The 11,941-nt window shown below is 39.9% G+C and overlaps 1 protein-coding gene and 1 long non-coding RNA gene across 2 annotated transcripts in view; one reads left to right on the top strand and one right to left on the bottom strand.

The window, feature by feature from the left end:
• Nucleotides 1–260: 260 nt before the first annotated feature.
• LOC140254753 (uncharacterized) overlaps nt 261–11,941 on the bottom strand; it is a 36,220-nt gene continuing 24,539 nt past the window's right edge. Inside the window, exons 2-4 of the long non-coding RNA XR_011904305.1 lie at nt 5,706–5,897; nt 638–799; nt 261–515 (exon numbers count right to left, since the gene is read on the bottom strand). This is a non-coding gene — a long non-coding RNA (uncharacterized lncRNA). The remainder of the gene's footprint in view (nt 516–637; nt 800–5,705; nt 5,898–11,941) is intronic.
• Nucleotides 605–6,124, top strand: MSTN (myostatin). Its single transcript, XM_072341726.1, has 3 exons — nt 605–977; nt 3,043–3,416; nt 5,744–6,124. Exons 1-3 carry the CDS (start codon nt 605–607, stop codon nt 6,122–6,124), a joined length of 1,128 nt encoding a protein of 375 aa, XP_072197827.1.

Below are 11,941 nucleotides of genomic sequence, written 5' to 3'. Positions count from 1 at the left end.
CTTGAACTGTTAAACAGCATGGATTCCTAATGTTTGCAATGTATTTAGTATGTATTTTTTTCCCTCCTCTTAACAGAATTTGCCTTTAAATAATACAGTATTTAAATCAAAATAGCAACAGGATCCTCAAGGAGCTCTAAAGAGAGCTCTGCCTCAATTCATAGTGCAGCTATGTGTTCCGTGTGTATTTAAGAATGATAGTGCTCTCTTCCAGCACTGCTGCCCATAGTAATTGGAAATATATCCTTTCCGTATGTGAAGACATATCCTCTATGAAGCTACCAGATAAATCAGTTCACCCTTGGCTGTAACTAAATGCTGTCTAGTGACTTGTGATCGACAGGGCTTTAACCTCTGACAGCTAGATTCATTGTTGGGACAACAACCAATCGTCGGTTTTGACGACATGAGCCTAATCAAAGTCGCAGTATAAAAGCCCCCTTGGCATATATAAGGCACACCAGTGTGGCAAGCCGTCTCTCAGATTGCATTTGCTTCCACGGATCTGTTTAGAACTGAAAGAAAAAAGGGAAAGAGGGAAAGGGAAAAAAAAAACAAAAACAAAAAACCAAAAAAGGAAAAAAGCTGCAGTGACTGTAAGATCATGCAAAAGCTAGTAGTCTATGTTTATATTTACCTGTTCATGCAGATATCAGTTGATCCGGTGGCTCTCGATGGCAGTAGTCAGCCCACAGAGAACGCTGAAAAAGACGGACTGTGCAATGCTTGTACGTGGAGACAGAACACAAAATCCTCCAGAATAGAAGCCATAAAAATTCAAATCCTCAGCAAACTGCGCCTGGAACAAGCACCTAACATTAGCAGGGACGTTATTAAACAACTTCTACCCAAAGCTCCTCCACTGCAGGAACTGATTGATCAGTATGACGTCCAGAGAGATGACAGTAGCGATGGCTCTTTGGAAGACGATGACTATCATGCCACAACCGAAACGATTATCACAATGCCTACGGAGTGTAAGTAATAACCCTGCTGCTTTCGTCTTGCACTGCTCCTCTGAGAGTTTTCTCCGTGCTGTAGAGCCACACAACTCCTCAGGCTCTCCCAACAGGCTGCTGGCTGGAGTCTGCAGGAGGGAGGGAGGAGAGCGTATTTCTAAAGAATCTGAGTCAGGTTCAAATGACCGTGCTGTGAGCCTTTGTTTTACTGTTCGTTTTTTCAGCTCCTTGTAATGTGTGTGCCCTGTAGCACACTTAGGATTTGCCTAAGTGTGTTTAGAAAGCAAAAGGAGATCTGCAGTTGAGTTGGCTCTGTTATTTGCAGCATACAGGACGCTCCCTATTGCAGATTGAAAGTGAAAGCGCAGCTAGTAAGATAACTATTTTTCTGCATGACATTCCACCTGCTACTGTGTTTAAGAGCAAAGAAATGAATAGAAAGACAGCTTAGAGTAGGAGACCTACATAACTACAGCATGTTACAGCAAGCATAAGCATAGAGTTAAACTATTGCTTCTTTGCTGATCCTGTGAGTTAGCACCACCCACCTCCGAGTTAAAACTATATATTTACAGCAAATCTATGTGTAACAGATTTAAATGTTATAATGTCCACGTTACAGCAATCGGCTCCAGCAGTCGTGCCAAGAAAGAATGAAGGCATTTACTGAATGAGCAGATTCTAAGTTATCTTCTGAGTGCTAAACATCTGCTATGGCTCCTATCAAGTATCTTTTGCACAGCTAATACTATAGTATCTTATGTTCTTCATCAGCTGAAGTATTTGGCTATGGCAGCTGTTTTTTAAAATAACACTTAAGAATATGCTGTCAATAAGGAAAAAGATGTCAGGACATTTAAGGCAGGTTAGCAGCTACAGATCTCATTACAATACAAGTACTAGAATAATGTCAGCTCCTGTAGCCAGCTAAAATGGATTAAAAAATAACTGTCAACTTACTTAACTTCAATAAGACTCATACTTAATGGCAATATATTATTGCGACCTTGTCACAAACTGTCAGCAGTTCTATTCTAGACTATTATGCCCAAGATTTCAAAACTACTTTAATTAAACTCGTATATAGTCTCAATGACTAGGGAAAAGTCATTAAGCTTTATTGCTCTATTCCCTTCCTTTTACAAAAAGCCTTGGAACTACTATAAACACACTGAAGAGGCAGCTATCTTAATTGATCTGATTTATGAGTGTCAAAGATCTGTACCATTTAAGATGAGTATTATCTGTTTTAACTTGGCATGGAAATACGCTATCATGACTAGGTAGGACAGCTGCATTATAGGCTACAGGAAAAAGGAATGCAGCACTGCACATGGCTTTCCTATAATAACACTGAAATGAAAACAAAGATTTAGGTCAGCAAATTTCTCTCCACTCAAAAGAAAATAAAGCGTTAAGGCAGTTTGCACATAGTTGCCCCTATCTGCACAGTACATAGCACCCTAAGGTTATTTAGTAGCCTAGAAGTTCTCAGAGGTGACAAATGATGAATCAGCTCATGCTAAGTTGCTGTTGCTTTAGGAAGGTTCTCAGATGAACAGCAGAAGTGGTCTTTCAATAGTCACCGTGAAGTTGCATTGCCTGTTCCCTGTCCTCTGACAAATTTTGTCTAAGAGACTTTTCTGCAGCTGCAGGGTTGCACCACAGTGCTGGTGTGATGGTCAGATCCTTGAGGACCACAGGGGTCCCTCCATAATGCTTTTCTTCTCTTGCCTATCATTTCTGACTTTCTGCCTGTGCTCACTGCTCACTCTGAATCCTCTGAGTGCAAAGGATCAGCTACAGTTACTTAGAAAACTGCTTACCCAAACCTTTTAGCCAGCTTACAAAACAACTATCAATTCCTTGTCACAATATGTTACTTTTAAGTGGCAGCATAATGATTATACTTGCTGTAGAATGAAAAGTGCTGAAATAGAATGATATTGCATCCACTTTGTAAACAATACTGTTTATATAATATTGTAAGACATCTTACATGCTCTGGAAAAAAAATGGGTTGATATATGCATACTTCTCTTTTTTCCCTGTTCAGTAATTTGTTCTTTCCATTCATTTATAGCTGATTTTCTTGTACAAATGGAGGGAAAACCAAAATGTTGCTTCTTTAAGTTTAGCTCTAAAATACAATATAACAAAGTAGTAAAGGCACAATTATGGATATACTTGAGGCAAGTCCAAAAACCTACAACGGTGTTTGTGCAGATCCTGAGACTCATTAAACCCATGAAAGACGGTACAAGATATACTGGAATTCGATCTTTGAAACTTGACATGAACCCAGGCACTGGTATCTGGCAGAGTATTGATGTGAAGACAGTCTTGCAAAATTGGCTCAAACAGCCTGAATCCAACTTAGGCATCGAAATAAAAGCTTTTGATGAGAACGGACGAGATCTTGCTGTAACATTCCCAGGACCAGGTGAAGACGGACTGGTAAGTGTATTAGAAAAATCTCATATAACAATTTGGGGTTTTTTTTATTAGAAAGTAATTGAGTTGTGCTTTAGGGATAAAAATTTACACGCTGTTTAGGGAATGGCAGATAAAGGGTTCAATAGCCCAAATTCTTTCACTCCTGGCTTTCAATTAATGGCAAAATCCCTTTGCATTCCTGTGCCTCCATTTTCCTATTTGAAAAATGAAGATTACCTCAGGGTCATGTTGTGAGGCATAGACTGCAAAATGTTTTGGTACTTAACAATGAATGGTACTAACAAAGTTACATTATGTCCAAACTTGAGTGCAAATACTGCTTAACACAAAAATATTCTGCCCAAATAAAAGCAATCCAACTCTTTCTCTGATAAGAAATTTGCTTTAGCAAGTGTTTAAAATATGTTTCATTCAACACAAGAGTATTTCTCCCTATTCTGTATGCACGTATTTTCCACTAATGACAATGAAAATAAGCTATGTTTATGAAACCTTATTTTTACATCTTTTAATATGTGACAGAATGAATAATTCTACTAAAAATGTGTGAACACAGATTTAGCTTGATATAAAAAACACATCATTATGACAGGAACAAGCATGAAATCGTTTATTTCTGTAAGATGAACACAACAAATCCGAAGTGTACCAGTTCAACTACCACATTTTCCTTGTTGCTTCCCCAAACTGCCACAGCTACAACCACAGTTGAACTTACTAAAACAGCTCAAATCACCAAGAAATTTCTGCTTTTGAATACTGAGTGCTGAGATTGTAATTTTGCTTCTACTGATACACAATAGATTGTTCTATTTACGTAGCTATGAGATGTTTAACTTCATAGCACCGTAATGCAGTGAAAAGAATCAAGACGAAAGGCACATCTTAATTGTAAATCCATCACAGATGTGAGTCTGTTGAAAGTGGCCACTGAGATATCAGTACTGGCTACACCACCTCCATCCATTCAAATGCCCAACAAGGAGTTTTCACACGTGTGGATAAGCCAAGGCTTCTCCACAGCTATCATCACCTCTAAAAACAAACTGAATCTTGAGCAGTGCAGGGTTAAACACTCTGCAGACCACGACAGAGAAGAAAAAAACAAAACAAAACAAAAAAAAACCAACAAACACCACTCTCTTCACACTCCTCCAGCTCCTTTCCATCCACTCTCTGCATTGGGCTGCTCCTCTCCATCAAGCCTCTCCCCATACTGCTTACTTTTGAAAGGAGCTTTTTCAGCAACAATGGGCAGCCCTGAAGGTGCATGCCTTCAAAGGAACCAACCCAAGTAGCAGTAAGCTGGGCTGTTTTTTTAACTCCTGTGGCAACAGCTTTGTCAGTGCCAGACAGGCACACGGTGCTGAAATGGACATGGAGCAGAGGAAAATTTGGTAACTTTTTCAAACTCATGATGACAAAGGTTGCTATATCTTTCTATGCTCAGTTAAGGACTGTGCAAAAACACCTTCAGTAGGAAGCATATGCTCAAAGTACTCTTCTGTCCACAAAGCTCTCTCAGCAGTCAAAATATCAGCTATCCCTCCTAAGTCAGTGCAGCAAACCCAGTCCTCTGTGTAAAAAAAGCTGTGAAGTGGAAATAACCAGCACCAGCATGCAAAACTTTCATTTCTGTCACCACTCCAATCACTCCTCCAAACTGTAATTACAGAGATACCCTGTTCTCCTTGGTCTGGAGGAGAAGCCTTCCCTGACATCCAGAAAACCCAAATAAAATACCATTTCAATGGTGGGAATTTCAGACAGACTCACAAAAGGGAATCCAACACTGGTTGGATCCTGCCCCTTAAATGTGTTTTTTTCATTTATTTTAGTTTGAGGGGCTTTTTTTTTTTTTTTTTTTTTTTTTTTTTTTTTTTTCTCCTTTGGGATTTCTTCTAAAGAAGAAAGCAAGGAAAGCTCTTACTGTAGCATTAAGGAAAACAACAGCTAAAGTAGAAACCAGAGATCCTCATGATTTCTGAAACTTTCTCTTAGCAGGTATTAAGAAATGATGCTAGCACTAAAACAATGATGATTTCAGGAAGAGATACTCAGAAATTAACACTCTTTGTGAAAAAGCAGCAGGGAATCGCTGGTCTTCAGAACAAAGATGAGAAATAATCTTTGAGCAGGGAACAAACGTAGCAGACTTGGATGGGGAAGAAGTACTCAGAAGGGTAGAAGTTCAAAAACATTTGCAAATGTTATTTGAGAACATACATTTGATACGTTTGTGTCAGAGATATCTAACTGCATGTTTTTACTCAAATTACATACACCTACCTTGTTAATACTTCCGATTCTTTTTCCTCTTCTCTCAGAACCCATTTTTAGAGGTCAGAGTTACAGATACACCAAAACGGTCCCGCAGAGATTTTGGCCTTGACTGTGACGAGCACTCAACGGAATCTCGATGTTGCCGCTACCCACTGACAGTGGATTTTGAAGCTTTCGGATGGGACTGGATTATAGCACCTAAAAGATACAAAGCCAATTACTGCTCTGGAGAATGCGAATTTGTATTTCTACAGAAATACCCTCATACTCACCTGGTGCACCAAGCCAATCCAAGAGGCTCAGCAGGCCCTTGCTGCACACCCACCAAGATGTCCCCTATAAATATGCTGTATTTCAATGGAAAAGAACAAATAATATATGGAAAGATACCAGCTATGGTTGTAGATCGTTGCGGGTGCTCATGAGACCATCGTGAGATCCACCACCTCATAAATTGTGGAAGCCACCAAAAAGAAAAAAGCTATATCCCCTCACCCATCTTTGAAACTGTGAAATTACGTACAGTAGGCATTGCCAACATCCTTATACTGTGTGACTGTACAGACCACATTTAGCACAATATGAGCTGCAGAATGTGAACTTGAAGACAATAGAGTTAACTAAGGGCTGGCTTTGAAACAATGGACAGAGAAGCTACAATCAAAAATCGCTGGATTTAACAAATGAGTTTCTTACATTGTGAGGGAACCAATATTCAGTCATTCAGACAAATTTATACACAGTTTTCAACCTATGTTGGTAATCTAAAGTAAGCTTCTTCTCCTCTGAGGACAGAAGGAGCGGGCTATTAAATCAACTTCTTTACAGCTTCACTTAACGTTGTATTCACAGAAAAATATATACCGGTAACATATACACCACTATGCAATACCACCAGAATCGTCCTTGAACACTTGAATATATAGTGCAGAGTTGTGTTAAGATGAAATTCCACTTAAACGGACAAATCCTGAAGTTAGGGATGGTGTAGTGTATTTAGCGTGTTTCCATTCCTTATTTTCATTAGTATGTTAGTAATCAATGGCAATGGTGCTATGTAAGCAGGCTGAGTAAATAGAAAGATAGTTACCTAAGTGAAAGAATTTAGAGTAATAATGAATTTGCCCTATCCTCAGGTACACTACTCAACATTCTCAAGAAAAAGATTTTTAAGGGAAGGTGAATAGTTTTCTAAACATGGTAAAAGAAAAGGCAGTACGGAAGCCTAACATTCAAACCATAATCCCACACTGTAATTTGCCTTCGCAACATTACCGTTTGCACTATGATAAGCCAATGCAAATAGTTGGTTGCTACAGATATTGTTTAAAAAACCACTTTGATATAACTGACTTGTGTAATATGTATGCATCAATATTTTGTAAATAAATGTTTATTTTTTAATCACTGTTGGTATACGTTCATCACAAGAAAAGAGTGATGTTAACCTGTACTTTAGTCTAATAAACAAAAACCAGTATTGTCTTCATAATATAATTTCCTGGTTTTTAACAGTAACACGAAGGGACAATTCAACAAAGTAAATCGCATGTAGAGAATTATACCACATTTCGTATGGTTGTTATTTTTATTTACATTTTGATCCACACCCCATTTTCCATACATAGAACATTATTAACCTAAGTAATAACACCACAAAAGACTGCTGCTAGACACCTGGTATTATACCTTAAATTTTGCAGTAAACTATTGTCTTCATTTGGGTAAACATGATAAAGCAGATTTCCACCCTAATTCAGTGCATTTCCTCTGTGATAAAAAATAGTTGTTAGGAATTAAAATGTTTTCACTTGAACGTAATATATTTTTAATATAATACAGAATTCAATTTTGAACTTCTCTTTGTGAGAAGCAATCGTAGAATTGCAACCATAACTGATTTTCCCCTCCGATGTATTTTTTCTCTAGGTGGTAAATACTTGTAAAAAGGCAAAAAAAACTTGATACAAAGAAATCAGACAAGAGTGAAATGCCTAAGTTCGATTGATAAATTTGAAACTTAAAGAACAAGCAGATTTTCAAGCATCCCTTCTGAACCATGAGGTGTTCTGCTAAAGCTGTGCCCAAGCATCATGCAGATGTTCAGCTTCTAACACAGTTCATCTCAGCAGACCTCTGCAGCCCTTACATACACCATCAATTTAGTTTCCTGCAAGCACACAGTGTAAAAAGTCTCAAGCAAACAGTGAGCCAAGCTAAAGGTCAGTCACACTCATAATTTTACATCTCATTTCCAGTTCCATAGAGTTTAGGTTCATTCTTCTTTGGTAGTTGGATGGTGGTTTTATTTCCCTACCCTCCCAGTCCTCCTCCCTTCTTTCTCTCTCATTCTTGGATGCAATCAAGCTCTTTCGGCCAAATGCTCTAAAAAAAACAAACTGGCCTGAGACTTGGACAGTCCAATCCAGGCAGTTGCATTTTGTTAAAGATACAGCAAGACCAAGTATGGTGTTATAAAATAAAGCGCTCAACAAACACCATATCCAAATGATCCCGAGACCACTTAAACAATTAGTGAAAAAAAAAAAAAAATTGAGAAGTTAGGAAATAGTAGGTAGATACAAGGCACTAACTAGAAACATAATATATACTACCTATAGAATTCAGCAAAAATGTCACCAAGATCCTCACTTAAGATTTAATGACCCCATCCAGATGGAACATGAGCTCCATCCCAAAAATGGTACTTGCAGCAGCAGCACCTCTGCACATCACAGCTATCTGTGCACTGATGCAATAAGACATGCAGCAAAGATGAGCTCACCAAACCACTCCCACCACTGCAGCTGCCCCTAAGAGCAGTCTGACCATAATGCTTCCATGAAATGAATTTGACTCGTGTTTTGAATCAATAAAACTGGATGTTCGCAAGCTCTGTAAATGCTAAAGATCCAGTCCTCTCTCCTGCTTAGCACAGAAAAGCCCTGATGAGATCCAAAGGCCAATTTATTAATTCATACAGGCTTGAAGTACTGCTCTGTTCATATCTCACTGTTTAGAAGTATTCACAAAAGAGCTTATAGTGCCAGCAGCTCCTGAAGCGAACTTGCATGAAGAACAATTGAAACGGGCAGGCATACAGTTCATTCAGCACTAAGCAACTACAAAGCAAAATTGCAGTAAATATTCTACCACCTACTGTTTGGTACTCCAGAACTACCGACAATGAGAAGCCTGGAAGCCATGTGTAGGTCAGGTGAAAACATGAGCAATGAGCTTTGCAGCACTTTGGGTGTAAATTCATCTGATACTCACAAGCCTTGGCTGCTAAAGCTCATTTTGGAGCTACAGGAAAGACTTCATTTTCTTCAGATGTGGAAAAAAATCCATCTTGTGTGTATTCTCAAAACGGTACAGCTACCAGGGAAAATAAACCAGCTCAGTGCCCATGAGCCAACCTGAAACACACCAGTTTGTAACCTAAAGGCCATCTCTTGCCACATTCTCTAAATTAATTAAGTATGCAAACAGCTCCTGCACAGAATTATCTTTCATTATAAGTCAATGGCCAAACTTAACTTCCAATCTGGTGCTTTTCTATTATATGTACTGTACTGCAACGAGCCTTTAGAAGCAAAGGCAAGCCCTCTGAGCACTGAAAGGATTTAACCCAAATGAATCCTAGCTGAGAAAAGGCAAAGAGGGGAGAGCTGGTTTGATCTGGGGGCTTTTCCTACAGAAATATTGTCATGGTTTTTCTTTTTTCCCCCCCTTGATCAGTTTTTGACTTGAGAGAAAACAAATGATTCTAGCTAAGCAATGATACTACAGAGATCACACTGCAAATTCTGATGCTATGAAGCTGCCTGAAATAAAGCTCAGCCTTGGACAGCACACAGAGCATAGGCTCCCTTTGCTCTGCAGTGCACGCACCTTTGAATGAGAGGCTTATCCCACTTTTGGCCAGGCAGCGAGCCTCTCTCCCACCAGTACATTCGTCACCATTTTTCATGTCGTTATCCGTCAAGTTCAGCCCCACTGACATATGAACCAGGCAAACCGAACACCTGGCTGTCACGCTTTATAGCATCAGGTTGCAGCGTGGCGCCAGGTGGTCCCACGTCAGGCAGATGCCTGCGGGCTGAGGTCAGCTGCCTACTGTATGTCGTGGGCCGGCTGCACTGACATGCAGGCAGCAAAGCGCGGTGCTGGGAAAAGAGCCTTCTCCTTGGCTGTGCCTGGCAACTACCGTGGTAGGCAAGAGCTCCACCTCACCCATCGGTTTCTGGCACGTTGCTCATACATCAGTGCTGGAACAGCATCTGATATGCCCGCCCTGCTTGGAGCGCTTTGGAGATGTGCTGCATTAAAAATTGTGCCAACTCAAATCCTGTACGTTATCTCCTTCCTGTGACTTTCTAGGGTCTTCCTCACTTGTGATGGTTTACATAGGAATTTTTTAGAGGAGCGCATTGATTTTTATGCTACATTTATGCTGCTCCCTGTAAGTCAGCATGGCAAAACCCATTTACTGGCTTGTGGACATGCCCTCTCCCAGAATGAGAGCATCACTCTGTGGGTACCAGGATTCATGCCCAGCTTGTCAGTCACCCAGAAAAGCGCATAAGAACCCACAGCATTACGGCAACCACCTCTGTATGGGCAAAGGCATCTACTAACAAGGTTACACCAACCAACCCTAGCAAAACCTCCTCTTGTGTACTGACCGCTTAATTTGTTTTTCCCATATGTTATCATAGCTGGAAATGCTATCAACGCATCCCTGCAGATTTATATTCTGATTGCTAAAAGGATCTGACCCCCCTGGTTCCCACACCACTGCCTCAGCTTTCCTTATTAACCAGTCCTGGTGTAGGATCCAAGCTCTAGACAACTCATACTGGTCATCTCTTTGGATCTTATCATCACCTTAGGTATTTTCAGTATTTTCGCTTGGCACTGGATAGCACGGTTCTTTCAGTAGCTCTTGGATCTTAAATTAAAAAAGACAAAAACTGCCGTAGGGTTACAGTTCCGTAAGCATGGAAGCAACTCACTTCTGTGGCTCAATTCTGTTTTCTTGGGGAAGAATACGTAGCAAGCCTAACAGGGCATAAGTCTGTGTTTCCAGATGGCTGTCTGAGGAATATAAAATGGTAAATAAAGAAGGGAAAAGATCTCTTACTAACAAACCTATTTTAACTATTAGTGAAAAAGACACATGTTAACAATATTTCTTACATATTCTTTCATCATAAATAATCAGCAATAGGGAACAACTCTTCCTTTTATTTTTTTATTATTATTAATTTTATTTTTCAAAGCACAGATTTTAGGCAGCACAGTAACCGCCTGGTAACAGACCCCAAGCAGCCCTGTGGTCTCTCTGTGCCATCAGTGACAGTGGCTTTCCTGACCCCTTACCATTACCTGCACGTGTTTAAGGTTACTGGCCTTTACAGACATGCTGCCAAAATCTCTCACTGTTCATGGCTTTCCCCTCCTTTAAGTCTCCACTGCTCTAAGTCTCCCACTTGTAAATGAAATCATCTGACTAAATTTGTGCCAAACTGTTTTTGACACATGACTATATTACAACAGTCCTTTTTTGTTTCTATAGTGGATCTTAAAGTAAATTAAGTCCACAGAGGGTGCAAAGCAACCCTTAGTAACTGTTGTTTGGATTAGCTATGATTTAACTTCAGATCTTCAGCTGATAAACAACCAAAAATTGGTTCGACAAATTTCTTTTGACCATGATTCAGCAGGAGCTTAGTTAGAACCAAACGTGATTACTCGGTTTTGGCTATGCAGCCTTCACGAGGCTTTTCCAGATCCTCTCCCACGGACCCTAAAGAAGATTCAGAAGCCAGTTGTTCCCTGGCAACATTGCCATGAGCCTTGGTCAGAGATTTAGCAACATCTCCCGCATGGGCTTACAGCAAAAACCACTGTGTCACACACACATAGTTTTCTTATAGCACAGTCTTAAAGTCATAGAACCGTAAAATCATTTGAATTGAGAGATACCCTTAAAGATGATTTAGTCCAACTCACCCACAGTGAATAGAGACACCTACAGCTAGATCAGAGATCCATCTAGCCTGACCTCGAAATGCCTCCAAGGATGAGGGCATCCAACCTCTTCAGGCAAACTGTTCCAGTACTGCACCATCCTTACTATAAAGAACTTCTTCCTTATATTCAGTCTAAATATCTCTTTTAGCTTGGAACCATTTCCCCTTGTCCTGTCACAACAGACACCACTGAAGAGTCTGTCC

Source organism: Excalfactoria chinensis, chromosome 7, assembly GCF_039878825.1.
Source record: "Excalfactoria chinensis isolate bCotChi1 chromosome 7, bCotChi1.hap2, whole genome shotgun sequence".
NCBI classification, from domain to species: Eukaryota; Metazoa; Chordata; class Aves; order Galliformes; family Phasianidae; genus Excalfactoria; species Excalfactoria chinensis.
Note: the sequence above shows the minus strand (reverse complement) of the source record. Positions and strands in the feature narration are given on the sequence as shown.

Coding starts and splice junctions, on each gene's coding strand:
- MSTN (XM_072341726.1), top strand. CDS start 605: ATGCAAAAGCTAGTAGTCTATGTTTATATTTACCTGTTCATGCAGATA. Junction 978..3,042: donor TATCACAATGCCTACGGAGT/GTAAGTAATAAC, acceptor ATTCATTTATAG/CTGATTTTCTTGTACAAATG. Junction 3,417..5,743: donor GACCAGGTGAAGACGGACTG/GTAAGTGTATTA, acceptor CTCTTCTCTCAG/AACCCATTTTTAGAGGTCAG.